Here is a 16838-nt window from a genome sequence, read left to right as displayed (position 1 = left end):
TTAAACTAACAGTTGAAACCAAGTACCTGAACCCCTGATGCTATGGGGACTCCCACTCCCATCAGCCCCAGGCAGAATGGCCAACGATCAGAGATTATGGATGTTGCAGTCCAGCAACAAGTTCCCCATCCCTGCTCTAGGGTTAGGATGGATGTTGCTACAGGCATCCCAAGCATGCTTGTGTGTGTTTGTGTGTGTGTATGTGTGTGCGTGTAGAGGGGCATAATTTATAGGCAAGAGGGGATGAGCTGGTGGGAGGAAAAGGCCCATTCTCACAGTACCATTCCTGATCATTTAGCCCAGATTTCACCAATATTGTCGCTGGACTACAATATCCATCATCCTGATCATTTACCATGATGGCTGGGGATGATGGGATTGTAGTCCGTTAACAGCTGGAGGGTTTTAAAAAAAAGTGTTGTTAGTAGGGAATGGTTAAGTTTGGGAAAAAGCATAGCTGTTTAATGTAGCAAGTGATTAATATTTACAATATGTGCAAGTCGTTAGCTACTATAGATGGATTTGTAATTGGCACACTGAACAGCCTAGAGAAGAGAGCGAGAGGAACATAATGAACGTCCCAAGGCTGCCAGTGAATATATTAATATTAAAATAACAAAATGTGAGACGGTTCAGACTCATTTATAGATTTAGGTTTTGGGTTTTTTGCTCTCTCTGGTCTGCTTCCTGGTGCAACAAAACAAAACAAGAGGTAAAAGAAATTAATTAGTTAATAGTTTACCTTTGCCTTTTACGGTTCGTATGGATTTGGAATCACTCCAGTTTCCCACTCCACGGCTAGTTACCGCAGCAACCTTTTCAAATGAGAAGGCTAGTTAATATGCAAGAAGGCATGCTGTTTGACTTTTTAATGAAAACAAAGCAGGTTTACTGGCGACAGCTGATGGGGAAATGGTGTGTAAGTGCCTTGCTTCTGTTCCTCTGCAGACTTGGGAGCCTGAAAATGAGGTTCTGGGAAGCAAGAAGCCTCCAGGTGCCAGTAGTAGCCAGGGGTCCTGATGGCTGCTACAGCAAGGCCACTTCTCTAACCCTCACTCAGCATCACCACCTCCTCCCACCTGCTCTCCATCCCTCTGGCAATGCCTGGTTTCACGCAGGACTCAGAGGAGCAAAAAGGAACAGAGAAGCTTCTGCTGCTGCCATCACAGACTGTCTCTGATGTTCAGGAGAGGCTGAGCTGCATTGGGGGCTGCTTTTCAAAGAGTTGGGCACGCAGATCTTTGTTATGCAGCTGTGAGGCCCTCAAGACATATTTTGGGCAGGCTGGTGGTGAAAAGGGAGACCATGATGCCCACCTACCCCCTTCAGCAACATGTTGACCAAGTTGAAGGAAGGAAGCAGGTATAAGGAGGGGCTATAGCTCACCGCTAGAGCACCCACTTTACATGCAGAACATCCCATTGTTTAAACTCTGTTCTCCCAAGACAGGGCTGGGAAATACCGTATTTTTCGCTCTATAAGAGGCACCCGACCATAAGACGCACCTAGTTTTAGAGGAGAACAAGAAAAAAATGTTCTCTCCCTCTCTGCTCAGTGCCTCTCCAGCAAAGCAGGAGGAGAAACAGAAGGGGCTCCATTTCTCCTACCACTTTGCTGAAGGGGCGCTGCGCAGAGAGGGAAAGCTGCGCAGCGCCTCTCCAGCGAAGCGAAGCAAAGAGAGCAAGAGGGATCGATCCCTCTTGCTCTCCTGGCTTCAGCAAAAGCAATGTGAAGCCTCCTGAGCGCAGTGAGAGCACTCCCGCTGCGCTCAGCAGGCTTCAGGCAGCTATCCCCCTTGCTCTCCTGGCTTCAGCGAAAGCTGCACAGCCTGCATTCGCTCCATAAGACGCACACACATTTCCCCTTAAGAAGTGTGTCTTATAGAGAGAAAAATACAGTACCTGTCTGGGTCCCGCTGCTAGCCATGGATCTAGACCAAGGGTCACTGGGTACCTGTGACCCTCCAGATGTTGCTGGATGAAATGCGTGCTCCAACACCATCTGGAGGGTTGCAAGTTCTGCACACCCGAACTAGACGTGCCAATGGTCAGAACAGTGCAGCGCCAACACAGAGTTACGCCCCACCCATCAGCTGATGCCAGCTGCCCAATGAAATGACACCAGCTGATTGACAGGTGGACATTGTTTTAAAAATATAAGCCCCATACGCCAAGCCTGGCCTGTGAGCTGAGTTTCCCTCCTACACAAACACACACACACACACACACACACACACACACACACACAGCTGCACCAGATCAGAGCTACTCCTGAGCTCTGGGGCAACAACGAACAGGCTGCTGCCCTCTTCTGCACAGCAGACCAGAAGCAGCCAGCCTTTTGCAAACCAGATAAACTATTATTGGCAACACACACACACCCCAGAATAGAAGACCTATTTCAAGTCTCATTTGAACAGGGATACAGGGTGGCGCTGTGGTCTACACCACTGAGCCTCTTGGGCTTGCCGATCAGAAGGTCGGCGGTTCAAATCCCCACGACGGGGTGAGCTCCCGTTGCTCGGTCCCAGCTCCTGCCAACCTAGCAGTTTGAAACCACGCCAAAAAGTGCAAGTAGATAAATAGGTACCACTCCGGCAGGGAAGGTAAACGGCATTTCCATGTGCTGCTCTGGTTTCACTAGACACGGCTTAGTCATGCTGTCCACATGACCCACAAAAACTTTCTGCAGACAAATGCAGGCTCCCTCGGCCAGTAAAGCGAGATCAGCGCCGCAACCCCAAAGTCGTCTGCAACTGGACTTAACTGTCAGGGGTCCTTTACCTTTACTTCTTACAGATGGCGGAAGGAGGGAGGACCCTACCAGCACCAGCAAAAGCCTGTTGTTGCCTGTGCACCTGTGACTTTCACTGCTGACCTAGTGTGAAGAATACTGAGCTGAAAAGTCCAACAGCCTGACTGGGTATAAAGGCCGCTTCCCATCTGCCTATGCGAGGGGGGTGTTATAAGCAAATCACTTTCAAGATATATACTCACTCTGACTGTATATAACATGTTGACCTGCAGGCTCTCTATCTCCGAGTAGTTGCTGGCGGCTCTCACAGACGACCATTCCTTGGAACCAGCTCTGCTGTATTCCACCTGATATGGCAGAAAAGAGGGAGGAGGAGTCCTGGTTTGCAGCTATAGCAAAGCATCAGCAGACCCACTTCTTCAAGACTGGGTGTAAGCAAAACTTCCAGTCTGAGTTGCCTGGGCTGTTCTCCCCAACTCCCCATTGGCCAGTTCAGCCAGATCCAAAGAGGGCCAAATTACCTGATTATCATTTTCCTACATGTATTGTTTTTAATTATGCTTTTATGTCTCAGTGCTGCTGCACACTGCCCCGGTATTTTATGATATAGAAAGTACAGAAATACTTTTGTGAGCACACACATTTCTCCAAGGCTCCCCCTCAGTACGGCATCAGTCCAGTTAATACTTACAACATATTCTCTGATCAGGCCGTGGGCATTCGCTGGTGGTGCCCACTGGCAAACCACAACGCCTTCAGCTTCTCTCTTCAGCAACAACTGAAGATGTCGGGGAGGGTCTGGCACTGGGGGGGGGGGGGAAGGAAAGGTGGGTGGGTGGGTATGATTAGTGACAAGGACAGAGCAGGCCTAAGACATTTTGCTGATTGCACAAGATTTCATTCCATGAATTCCCCTTCCATTCCATGAAAATCCCATTGCACAGAAAGGATTTGTCATATACAGAATCTGGCCTATAAATGTTAACTAAGTAATGCGTTTTACTGAAAGATAGTTTATTTTATGATGAATTTCCAATGTTACAATATCTCGACTCCACTCTTGGCAGCCTATTAATGCCAGTTTCTGGGATTCGAAAGTGGGGAAAGACGCTGCTGCGCTCAGGTCCCACTTGCAGGCTTCCTAGAGGTACTTGCTTACTCAATTAGCCTGGTCTCCTCAAGCATCACTCTTCTTATGCTCTTATGAGTCTCCTTGGGCACATTTATGTGGAAAAGCAGCCCACAAATTGATATAATAAATAAACAATGCTATCTATAGACGCTGACCAGACTGGCAACCAAATCTTACTTTAAAAAAATTAATACTTTATTATATTTATTCACATAATATACATTCTTTACAACAAACAACTCCAAAATAAGCAGACAACTCCAAAATAAAATCATATGTAACAAAACCGTAAGTCTCATGTTTTCATTTACAATGATCTCCTCTCTGGTACCTTTACTTGATATTTCTTTCTGCTTTCTTTATAAAAATTTAAATCGCTTAAATCCTATACCAATCATTAACAATTTCAATTAATCCCTTCACCTCCCTCCCCCACAGCCCAGTACTTCCCTCCACCTGTGTGCGATCTTCTTTACCTACTATTATTTTTGTTATTGTTGTGTTATTCATTTATTTGTTCTTCCATCCTTAGTACATTATTATCCTATCTCCTTGCACCTTTTAAACTTTTGCATATTAATTTTTAAGCTCCAGCACCGACTTTTTTCATGTATTCCTTACTTTAATAGTCATGTGGGGGGACAGCCTCCCCCAGTACACTTGAGGGCTACCTTAGGGGGCACCAGACAGGCCTCAGGACACACACAGCTCTTGTCTGTGCCCTGCCCCTCAACACTTGTTGCCTGAAGCAGCTAATTCACTCTGCCTCCCTCTGCATGAGGGGAAAGCATCTTTCTCATCAAGTTTTGTACACTGGAATTATGTATGAAATAGCAACGCCACCCTGAGTCACCACACAAAATTTCAAGCCTAATTTCAGCGGGAAGAGGGACAGGAGTCAGCACCCTGTGAGCAACAGGGTATTCCTCTGTTAGCAGGTGCGCACCGCGCTGGCAAACTGAATGAGCCCATCTCACCCAATGCAGAAAACTGCAAAATAATGCAAGGGTGACGGATCGTGCAGAAACACTGCAAGCCACATCCTCTGTAAATCGGTGCTTTGGGCTTAACAAAGGCATCTTTCATTCTGTAATTAATTCCACGTGTGCCACAAACGAGCGAGCTGACTTACGTCCTTCCGGGGTACGCAAGGTGATGAAGTCGTTGGTGTTGTACGCTTTGCTCAGGCACTGAACCTGAACTTTGACCTGGTACGTGCTGTCTGGCTTCAGGACTTTCAAGACGCTGTTGGTTTTGTTGCTGTGGGTTTCTAAGGATTTCCAGACGCTCTCACCAACCATCCTAGATTTGGGAGTTTCAAAGAAGCATCAGCAACACTGCTTCGAAATGTAAATCAGGCAGGAGCCATTTCGGCAGCTGGAGATCATGGAATTGGCTCACACAAACATAATCCATCATCTAATTCAACTGTGGGGGCATGATCATTTTGGTACTCTTACAATGTCAGCAAGGCATGGTCTAAAACAGCAATGGGGAGTCTGTGACTCTCCAGTCGATGTTGAACAACAACTCCCATCATTCCTGACCAGGCTGGCTGGGACTGAGGAGAGCTGAAGCCCAACAACATCTGGAGGGTGGAAGATTTCCCATCCCTGGTCTATCTAAAAGGAGCACCTACATCAGGCACAACCAAAGGATCTCCATTGCCGTTTACTAGAGCCCTGAGACCCACCAACCAAAGCCATGGCTGGGGGCAGCTATATGCAAGATACTCAGGCAGCAAAACCTAAAATGGGACACAAGTTGTTGTTTTTTAATGTATTTTAAGTTTGAACAGAGAGGAGGCAATACATCTCGCCAAGAGCATCATTTGGGCAAGCCCTGAATAGCGATCCATTCCTTAACATCATTCCACAGCCAAAATCAATTCTTTTTTACAACTCCTTTGGGCTACATTCAACTCTTATAATCATCTGTATCCCTCTTCTCCTTCTGTTGCTTTTTTCTCTGTTTACACTGTAATCTCCTAGGGGGCAGTGCCCTTGATTCTGCTTGCTGCAAATGGACCTCTGTAATTTGTTCATGGTATAGTAACAACTGCACTAATAAGCTCGTATTCAATTAGGTGTTTGCACACACAGTCTGATTTTAGTCATGACTGCTATGCTAAAGCTGCCCAGCGAGGCTACCTGTAATGGATATTGTAGACACAGGATGCAAGGGGCATCTTCTTAGGGCGGGTCCAGGTTAAAGTGATGTTGCCGGAGAAATCGGCTGTCCATTGGAGGTTCTGCACTTTATAGACAAGAGTGTCATCTAGGGAAACAGAATGTAAAAATCCCAAGTTTGGAAGAGGCAAGGGAATGAGTTTACACAACGCCTATCACAACCCACAGTGACCAAGTGACAGGTCAGCTTTCACACCAGGCTTCCTCAACCTTGGCCCTCCAGATGTTTTGAGACTACAATTCCCATCATCCCTGACCACTGGTCCTGCTAGCTAGGGATCATGGGAGTTGTAGGCCAAAAAACATCTAGAGGGCCGAGGTTGAGGAAGCCTGTTTTACACCAGCCACCTTGGGTGCATCTTTGCAGATGGGGAGTGTAAGAATTCTCAATCTCTCTTGAGTATTTCAAGTAGCTTTTGCATTCATCTGCATCCCTTCTGAATTCATCCCTCAAGTTCTGCATGGGGGGGTGGCTTTTAAATTTGCAAACCTGACACTCTCCAGATGTTTTGTACCACAACACCTATCTGTCCCAGCCAGCACCATTGGGAACAGCGCTGGTTGCCACACTTCAAAAGTGATATGGTAGAGCTGAAGACCCTTCATAAAAGGGCAACCAAGCTGATTTCCCAATCCTCTACGAGGAAATGCTACGTCGTTCGGAGCTTTTCAAGTTAGAAAAGATGTGAGGAGGGGGATGCGACAGAGGTGTATATAGAATTATACCTGATTTGAAGAAAATAAAAAGAGGCAAGTTTTTCTCCCTCTCTTGTCATTCCAGATGCCGGGGTCATCCTGGAAGAGTCAGGACGACAGGCAAAAGGAAATTCTTCTTCACACAGAACATAGTTATAGGGAATTCACTTCTGCAAAAGCTACTGGCGATGGCCACTAATTTGGATGGCTTTAAAAGGGGGAGTTGGACAAATTCCTGGAGGATAGGGCTGTCAACGGCTGCTAGCCCCGATGGCTATATTTTACCTCCACTATCAGAGGCAGCAATGCCTCTGGGTACCTTATGCTGGGAATCACAAGCAGGGAGAGTGCTATTGCACTCTCAGGTCCTGGTTTTGGGTTTCCCAAACGAGGCATCTGGTTGGCCACTGTGAGAACGATGTTGGATTAGATGAGCCTTTCGGCCTGATACAGCAGGTCCGTACATATGTCCTCATGTTCACAGGTCCGCTCAAAGTCTCTCCAAGCATCAACGGGAGGTTGCAAAGCCTCTCAAAGGCAGTTTGCACTCATGAGGATAAGGCAAAACTGCTATGTGTGTGTGTCTCTTTAGAATTCCGGCCAGCCTGCCGATCTCGGTGTCCTGGTGGGTGAGCCGAGTTTGGGCAGCCTCTCCAAATCAATATTTAATTAAAGAACTAAAAACTGATTGATGCTCAGCGCCCCCTGTGCTTTAGGAGGAAATTGGTTGAATCCCAAGGTGGAGAGGTGTAGTGGGGGCAGAGAGAGAAAGAGAGAAAGTGATCGATAACTATTAGTGTGACTATTATCTAAGCCATAATGAATTGAGGGTCAGGGATTGTGCTGACAGAACAGTGTTCTGCCAGCAAAGCTGATGCATAGGAGAAGGAGGAGAGGAAGAAGGGGGGGGGGGGGAATCTGTCAAGACAGCATCTAGCACACAAGGACTTTGCCAGGCTTGGGGAGCCTCTGGTCCATGGTCCACCTAAGGCCCAGGAGGGGTCCGAAACTGACCCCATCGTTCTGCCCGGACGCTGAGGTCCACCACCGAGGGCCTTCTAGCGGTTCCCTCGTTGCGAGAAGCAAAGCTACAGGGAACCAGACATAGGGCCTTCTTGGTCGTAGTGCCCGCCCTGTGGAACGCCCTCCCATCAGATGTCAAAGCGATAAACAACTACCTGACATTCAGAAGACATCTTAAGGCAGCCCTGTTCATGGAAGTTTTTAATGTGTGACATTTTAGTGTATTTTTGGTCTCTGTGGAAGCCGCCCAGTCTAGAATCCTGTTCTCACAGTGGCCACCCTGTGGCAAACCTGAAAGCAGGACCCCAGCACATGAGTGCTCCCTGCTCCTGTCGTCCCCAGCAATGGAAATTCAGAAGCATTGCTGCCTCCGATTTTGGAGGCACAGCACAGCCATCATCCATTAAGTCATACCCTCCATGGATTCATCTAATGCCATTTTAAAGCTATCCAGGTTTGTGGCCATCATTGCCTTCTGTGGGAGTCCCACAGTTTAACTATGCGCCGCATGAAAAAGTGCTTTCCTTTTTATCCATCCTGAATGTTCCGACGTTCAGCTTCACTGGAGATTGCAATGCTATGAGAGAGGGATAAAAACTTTCCTCCCCCCACTTTCTCCACGCTACTCATAATTGCATAAACTTCTATTGTGTTGCCTCTTACTTTCCTTTTCTCTAAACAGTCCCAATTGCTTTATCCAAGCCATGCCTGTCTGCCCTTCACCCAACGTCATCTAAAGATAACAGGTGAAGATCTTGCAATCAAGAGCCTTCGGGCACACACCCAAATTGCTCCTTGTCCCAACCAGACTTGCATTTGACGTCTTGCCTTTGGCGCCAGATGCAAACCCTGCTGGAACTGCTTGCACCCGGGAACACCCAAGCACAACTAGTCCCTGCCAAAAGTGAGGTTTGCCGCTGTGGTTGGCTGCACTTGGGAGTTCCCAGTTCCCAGGGGGCGGTTGCTGTCAGCACCACCACCAATTCCACTGGGATCAGCGGCAGTTGGGAGAGTTCCCTGAGAGCTGCAAGGTCTGCAGTCAGCACCAATCAGCTGACCCTCTACTCCACTGAAACACAGAAGATGTTGCAGAGGGTCATGGTCCCAGCAGGGCAGCATGACTTACCGGTACAGTTTCCTTCGTCGCTGCTGTCTGAGCAATCCAGGAACCCGTCACATCTCTCCGTCATTGTGATGCAAGCCTCTCCATCTTCACACTTGAACCCATTAGGGCACGACAAGGTGCTGTGAGTAGCTGGAAGACAGAAAGAATAAGGCCGTGCACACATTACCATTTACTGTGCCTAAAATTATTATTATTATTATAACGTTAATCACAATCCACAAGTATTCCATAGTTCCTTGAGAATTATTTCTGTTTGGTGTAAAGGTAAAGGGACCCCTGACCGTTAGGTCCAGTCGCGGACAACTCTGGGGTTGTGGCGCTCATCTCGCTTTATTGGCTGAGGGAGCCGGTGTACAGCTTCCAGGTCATGTGGCCAGCATGACTAAGCCGCTTCTGGCGAACCAGAGCAGCGCACGAAATGCCGTTTACCTTCCTGCCAGAGCGGTACCTATTTATCTACTTGCACTTTGACATGCTTTCGAACTGCTAGGTTGGCAGGAGCACGGACTGAGCAACGGGAGCTCACCCCGTCGCAGGGATTCAAACCGCCGACCTTCTATCGGCAAGCCCTAGGCTCTGTGGTTTAAACCACAGTGCCACCCGCGTCCCTCAAAACAAGATGTGCACAGTTGAAACAGTCATTGCATATGTGCAGATGACAGCACAGGTAAAGATGAAGGCATCAATGAATTGAGGTTTGGGGACGGGGGGTGGGGGGTTGCAGGCACAGGGAGACAAGTCAGATAAATGTTCCCTTCCCTATCAACAGCAAGCAAGAGGACTTCACTTGCAGATTCAAACCTCTCCCTAAGAGTGAGCCATTGCTTGGATATCCACAGGTACCTGTGGCCCTTGTGCCTTGTGCATAAACAGCCAGAGAAATAAAGAGGCCCGTTTTGCACAATCTGAACCAGAGTTTGAGGAGGGGTGAGGACAAGCAGGTAGGGGTGCTCTGCTCAACACAATCCCGATAAGCACTTACGGCAGTTCAGCTCATCAGTGCCATCCTGACAGTCTCTCAAGCCGTCACAGCGCTTCCAATTTGGGACACATTTCTTCATCTGCTGGCACTCAAACTCAAATCGACTGCAGCGTCCGGGGACACTGGGTGACGTTGAAGTTGCACCAATTGCTGGGCAGAGGGAGTAGAGAAAGAAGCATATTTTTTTAAAACCCACATTAGAAGCAAAACTAGATTGTGCCTCTTTTATGTGCATTTCACTTTTATGACTTTCACTGGTCCAAAAAAAGAAAAAGTTGATTCGCTTTCCTTACCACCAGATGGCAGCCTCTGCCTGCCGTGAGGGATGAAGACAACCTACAGCAGCCTCAACAAAAGCTGAGCCAAGACTTCGTCCATCCTGCTAATGGGCTTCAGAAGGCTGGAGTGCTACTCCAGAGGAAACTCTGTCTCTGTTGCCACCTGTTGTTCTCCTAAATCAGGTTTCCAAACTTCCTTCCTTTGGGGAAATGCCTTCTGCTCCAGAACCCTAGGACACTTTTCGGAATCCTAAAGAGCTCACTCAATCCATACGGGGTGCTGAACAGACGCATGTGAACGAAGAACAAATCTCAGGACACACCCAGGCCACAGAGTGGTTTAACAACCAGTCCCTTTCCCAGGGAACTCTTGAGAATTGTAGCTCTAGGAGGTGGGGAGATTCTAACAGTTCTCAGCATCCTTAGCAAACTAGAGCTCTCAAAATTTCTGGGTGGAAAGCTATGACTGTTTAAAGTGGCACCATAGCACGTTAAAAGTATGGTGTGGATGTGGTCCCAGACAGACATTTAGGGTTGCATACTGCAAGATGTTAATTGTGGAGCCAGCCTGCCATTCCCGATAGACTCAAGGAATCCCTGGACAAGCTTCTGAGCATGCCAGCCCCTGCCTTCAGTGCTCCATATTGTGGGATGTAACAGCACAAAAGCAGTCAAATACAACATTTCCTGTTTGCCCAGAGTGGACACACAGGGGACAACAACAACAACAACAACAACAACAACAACAACAATATTATTATTATTATTATTATTATTATTATTATTATTATTATTATTATTTATACCCCACCCATTTGGCTGAGTTTCCCCAGCCACTCTGGGTGGCTCCCAATCAAGTGTTAAAAACAATACAGCATTAAATATTAAAAACGTCCCTAAACAGGGCTGCCTTCAGATGTCTTTTAAAGATAAGATAGCTGCTTATTTCCTTGACATCTGATGGGAGGGCGATCCACAGGGCGGGCGCCACTACCAAGAAGGCCCTCTGTCTGGTTCCCTGTAACCTCACTTCTCACAATGAGGGAACCGCCAGAAGGCCCTCGGCACTGGATCTCAAGTGTCCAGCCAGGAGGACTTCCTGTCACACCTGGTCTGGAGCAGGTAGATGGGCATGACCCTTGCAGATCCTACAAAAGGGCTGGTCATGCAGCCATCTTCCTTTTTCCTTTTTCGCCTTATTCCATCTTGCCTTTTGCTGTGTGCTGGCTCTCAGCCAGCAGCACATGGGCTCACCCCTCACAGAGGATGAACCCATGTTTTTCTCTGTAACTACAAGCTAAAGCCTACCTTCAGGAGCATACTGTGAACTAAATGTAAGTAAACCTTATCATTACTTTTAAAAGAAGTCTGTTGTGTCATTATTGTTTTTAAGAGGGAACTATCCAATCTGAACAAGCCAGACTGGATCATTAAATTCAAATGGTTCTCACGAATCCATCAACTAGCTTCCAGCAATGTACAACGGAATGTGCTCTGCTATTAGCTCACTAGCGTGAGTGAGGAAGGATAATATTTAATCAATATATCCTCTCCTACTATCCTCAATATTCCCACACATATGACCCCTTAGCTTTCTCCTCAGCCCCTTTTCAATACAATGTAGACCACAAGCCCAGGGTGGGGCAGGGGGAAGGCAGATGAAGAAGTTGTATAAAAATTAAAGCCCTTAGCGAGGGAGCCTTACGTGTCGTGGGGCAAGCATCCTCGTCAGAGCCATCTGCGCAGTCCCGGTATCCGTCGCAAACCCAGCTGTTCATTATGCAAGCACCGCCATTGCACCGGAAGTGGTTAGGCGAACACGTGGCAGGGGCCAAGGTGGTGACAGGGATGATGGCTGAACCTAAAATTAAATCGGTAAGACAGGATATAATCAAGAACAGCCTAGCGCAACCTGACTGCGGGTCTAGCAACTCCTCCAACAAACTCCTTCCTTTTGCTCGCTTTCTTACCTCCGCAGGCCTTCTCATCAGACCAGTCGCCACAGTCGTTCTCTTTGTCACATTTCCACCTATTAGGGATGCAGTGCCCATTGTCACACTGGAACTGATAGTACCGAGAGCAGTTTGGGGCTTCGGTTGGGTTTTCTGAGGAGGACAAAGAGTTCTCATCATCTCCAGCCTGCTAAGTGCAATTGATTAAGGACAGAATAAAAGAAACAAAGCTGAAACTGAGGCCTCATCAGCATTTAACGTTTAAAGCAGTTATCACCCCACTTTAAACAGGCATGAATGAATCACGGGAGCTGTAGTTTGTTAAGGGTGTTGGCTGTTGCTAGGAGGCCCCTATTCCCCTCACAGAACTACAATTCCCAGAGTGCTTTAACAGTCAAGCTCTCTTCACAGGGAACTCTGGAAATTGTAGCTCTGTAGGGAATTGCAGGATTTCATTGAAACAATCAATGCAGATCTCCAAGTGTCCTTCCAGCTAGATCTGCAATTTTCTGTGCAAGTACACGCGCAAGGGATCTGGCGTGCTTCTTCTTTTAGAGTGTGTTTACCTTGAAGCTCCATGGTAGGGTAACAGAACTTCCACGCTATTCTCTTGAAATGGAAGAATCTTGAGTTTTTCAGTGTTCCCTAAATGCTTAGCACCTTCCTAGGTGCTCTGCCCAAACACCTTCTCCAGAGTCATAACAAAAAAAAATTCCTTCCAGTAGCACCTTAAAGACCAACTAAGTTAGTTCTTGGTATGAGCTTTCATGTGCATGCACACTTCTTCAGATACACTGAAACAGAAGTTACCAGACCCTTCTATATAGTGAGAAATAGACTGGAAGAAAAAGACTGGAAAGGAAGCTGCTGAATTGCAACTTATTACCAAACTTAAAACCATGGAGAGACCTGGTCTGAACAAAGACATTGGATTCTTATCTCATTATACATGACAAAGCCATTTTTCACCTTCTCACCCCTTGCTTTGTCCTGAAAGACCTATTGCAGTCGTTAAGAGTCGTCAACAGGCTCATCGCAGCTATCTGCCAATCACCCATTCCCACCACCCTTCTGAGTAATACCCCTCCCCACCTTCTCACTATATAGAAGGGTCTGGTAACTTCTGTTTCAGTGTATCTGAAGAAGTGTGCATGCACACGAAAGCTCATACCAAGAACTAACTTAGTTGGTCTTTAAGGTGCTACTGGAAGGAATTTTTTTTGTTTTGACTATGGCAGACCAACACGGCTACCTATCTGTAACCTTCTCCAGAGTGACCCCAGGAACCAATCCTCAGCAGCTGGCTGATTTCCTGTCACTCTGATTGGCACCAATCGGCACAAAGGGTGAGAATAATTCATCTTAAGTGGTTTAAAACGCTCCCCTTTCGTGCTGATTGGGCGACTCTTGGATGCTGGAGACAGAAACCAGGCTACAGAAATATTAACGGATCTTCAGCCTCCTGCAGCCATGGGCCATTACAGCACTGATGAGGAGACTCTGCCCCAAACAGGCACAACCCTTGAGTTCTAGCTCCAGAGGGGGCTGCTCCTCATCAATTTCCATTATCAGAGGAGACACACACAGACAGAGAGAGAGAGAGAGAGAGAGAGAGAGAGAGAGAGGAGGAAGAGGAGGAGCAGAAGGATTCTTTTTTCTTTCCTTTTTCTACTCACCACAGTTCGCCTCATCGGAATAGTCCCCACAGTCATCCATGCCGTCACATTTCCACACCAAACTAATGCACACACCATTTTGACACCGGAAGCTAAACTGGTCACAAGTGTGGTGGAACTCAGGGTCTTGGGCTGCAAGTAAAAGAATTGGTTGTTTTTTTTTGTTTTTTTTAGAAACAACCACAAATGGCATTATTCAAGTGTGTGCCTCTTTGGTGATTGCTGCCGCCTCCCCACCTAGCATATGTAAGAGCTGCAGTTATAAGGCCATGTTTTCATATTCCACCCCATCACTGCCTCTTCCATTTGGTATACATGTGGACAAGGCAGAGGAGAGCCTATACCATGGGTAGGCAAACTAAGGCCCGGGGGCCGGATCCGGTCCAATCGCCTTCTCAATCCGGCCCGCGGACGGTCCCAGAATCAGCCCTATACAGTTCTTGCTGAGGCTGTGTTGGGTCCTCCCCTTTCAGCCTGAACATTTGTACTATGCTAAAATACAGAGTGGCCCAACCCACCCTGTAACCCTCGCCAACGTCCAAGAAAAAAACATATTAAAGCCGTAAAAAAAATATTTTTTGTGTCATGAGTTGTTAACGAAAGCATATGCATCCACTAGTGTACTGATTTTGTTTAATATTAAACGAATCGAATCTACCAATTGGGTATTTTATTATATATGCTTAATTAAATATATTAATTGTCTATATTGTATATATTAATTGTGCACATTGTGTTCACTGTATATCAATTGCATCGATTGTGTGTATATTAATTACTTGCATTGTGTATATTAAATGATATTAACTATACTGTGAACACTTTTAGTTTATGATATGGAAATTTAATTCAGGGTGTGGCAAATGCGTTGTGTGTCAAAATACTCTTGCAGCCCACTTGGTGTGAAAAGTTCAACACCCACCCACCCCGCGATAACAGTTACTGTAGAGCTTCCAGCTCATGATGAAGACTCCTTTTTATTTCAACAGTTTTCTCCTTCTGATTTTATGGTTAATTTTAAATGATTTTTAGGTTGTATCCCTTTTGTACTCTGCTTAGAAACTGCCATACTAAGCAATACAGTGGTACCTCAGGTTATGTACGCTTCAGGTTATACTCCGCTAACCCAGAAATAGTGCTTCAGGTTAAGAACTTTGCTTCAGGATAAGAACAGAAATTGTGCTCCAGCAGCATGGCAGCAGCAGGAGGCCCCATTAGCTAAAGTGGTGCTTCAGGTTAAGAACAGTTTCAGGTTAAGAACAGACCTCTGGAACGAATTAAGTACTTAACCCGAGGTACCACTGTATATATAAATCTTTTAAAAAAATAAAAATGCTATGTGATTCTGCAATCACACATTACAAACAATGGGGCTGAATTCAGCAACTGGGTTGTCTAATGCCTAGTGTTTATATTGTTCAAAGGCTGCTTTGCATATATTATCTTCTTACCAGAAACTTGTAAGGCAATAGAGTAGTATAGAGCTGAGCATATACAGTGGTGCCTCGCAAGGCAAAATTAATTCGTTCTGCGAGTTGTTTCGTCTTGTGTTTTTTTCGTCTTGTGGAGCGCGGATTCCCTGGCTATTAACGGTTTTAGGAAAAAGGAAACAAACTCGCAAGACGTTTCCGTCTTGCGAAGCAAGCCCGTAGGGGAAATCGTCTTGCGAAGCAACTCAAAAAACGAAAAACCCTTTCGTCTTGCGCATTTTTCGTCTTACAAGGCATTCGTCTTGCGAGGTACCACTGTAGTGTAAATGTAAAATTTGCACCTGTGGCTTAGCCCACTTTTGCCTTTGGCCCCACCCACACTGGCATGTGGCCCCCTGGGAAATGTGCCCCCTGGGATGCAAAAGATTCCCTTCTTCTGCATTGCATTGGCTCAACAGCACAGAAACTGGAGATTCTGTAACGTCTCTACAATTGTTTAATGAGAAAGCCCTTGTGGCTCTTTATTTCCAAGATGGGAAGGTTATATGAGAAAAGGTGGACCAGCTGCTGTTACAGAGTGCTTAATTACCATGGTGCCCAAGCCTTGCCCTGCTTGGAAAAAAATAAAAACAAGCAAAGCAAAACAATTTTAACAATGCTTACAGCATCCGGCGTAGGCAGAGTCTTCATCTGAGCCATCTCGACAGTGCACGGTGCCATCACACACCATGGAACGCAGCAAACACTGCTGCCGATTCTTACACACGAAATCCATGTAACGTGTACAGATGGGCTCTGCAGACAGTCAAGCAACCAGACAGAAAATAGAGTTTTAAAAGGTGAAGAGAACCAGAGTTGTGTTCCCCCCCCCCTCCCCAACATGTCCTTTAGAATGGACTCTCCTTTTGCTATTTTCTTTGGCTCATTGCTTGCTTGTTCAGTGAGTGGCCTGGTTGCATGTAACAGTAAACCGTGGTTTAATAAAACCGCAGTTAATTATTAGACAGCTGCTTCACATTATGCATGAAGCCTGCCCAGGGTTTAAAGCGGTGGGACAATTTATCTCCTGACATTCCTGGATCATTTCATTTTTTAATTTGTATACCGTCTTTCTATCTTACAATACTCAAGGTGGTTTACAAGCTGAAGAAACAAAAAATGTATATCTTATAACAATCTAATGCAATACAACAATGTGATAATAAAACTTTAAAAGAGGCAACCTACATCAAAAAGATAACATTCAACAATCATTAGAATAGTATTAAATAATAATACCTTCCTCACACCACCAATACCCCCTTATCATCTCAGCGCACAACCCCACAGGGACACTCACCACAATGCTCTTCGTCAGACCCGTCAGAGCAGTCGCGGACCCCGTTGCAGCGCTTGCTGGAAGGGATGCAACCCCCGTTAGGGCACTGGAAGCCGTTGCACTTCTTCTCTGCTCAGTTCAGTTCAATTGCAATAACAGAAGAAACACAGAAAATATTCAGTGACGAACAGCTTCCAGGGTGTGCCTCCATAGATCCAAAATGCTCCACCAAAATGGGGCCAGGTAGAGAATTATATGGCAGGCATGAACATCAAGCCCAGA

The 16838-nt window shown here is 46.4% G+C and overlaps 1 protein-coding gene across 1 annotated transcript in view; it reads right to left on the bottom strand.

Annotated features, from left to right (window-relative positions):
* The window catches only part of SORL1 (sortilin related receptor 1), a 115668-nt gene that overhangs the window by 19562 nt on the left and 79268 nt on the right, over positions 1 to 16838 (bottom strand). Inside the window, exons 27-38 of the mRNA XM_083713920.1 lie at positions 16578 to 16685; positions 15902 to 16033; positions 13809 to 13940; positions 12151 to 12285; positions 11886 to 12041; positions 9903 to 10052; positions 8921 to 9049; positions 6037 to 6163; positions 5019 to 5188; positions 3446 to 3558; positions 2997 to 3101; positions 743 to 815 (exon numbers count right to left, since the gene is read on the bottom strand). Of these exons, the coding sequence (XP_083570046.1) occupies positions 743 to 815; positions 2997 to 3101; positions 3446 to 3558; positions 5019 to 5188; positions 6037 to 6163; positions 8921 to 9049; positions 9903 to 10052; positions 11886 to 12041; positions 12151 to 12285; positions 13809 to 13940; positions 15902 to 16033; positions 16578 to 16685 (1530 nt within the window). The remainder of the gene's footprint in view (positions 1 to 742; positions 816 to 2996; positions 3102 to 3445; positions 3559 to 5018; positions 5189 to 6036; positions 6164 to 8920; positions 9050 to 9902; positions 10053 to 11885; positions 12042 to 12150; positions 12286 to 13808; positions 13941 to 15901; positions 16034 to 16577; positions 16686 to 16838) is intronic.

This window comes from Podarcis gaigeae (assembly GCF_964106915.1).
Source record: "Podarcis gaigeae genome assembly, chromosome: 15".
In the NCBI taxonomy this organism is placed as follows: Eukaryota; Metazoa; Chordata; class Lepidosauria; order Squamata; family Lacertidae; genus Podarcis; species Podarcis gaigeae.
This window is presented reverse-complemented; position numbering and strand designations above follow the sequence as displayed.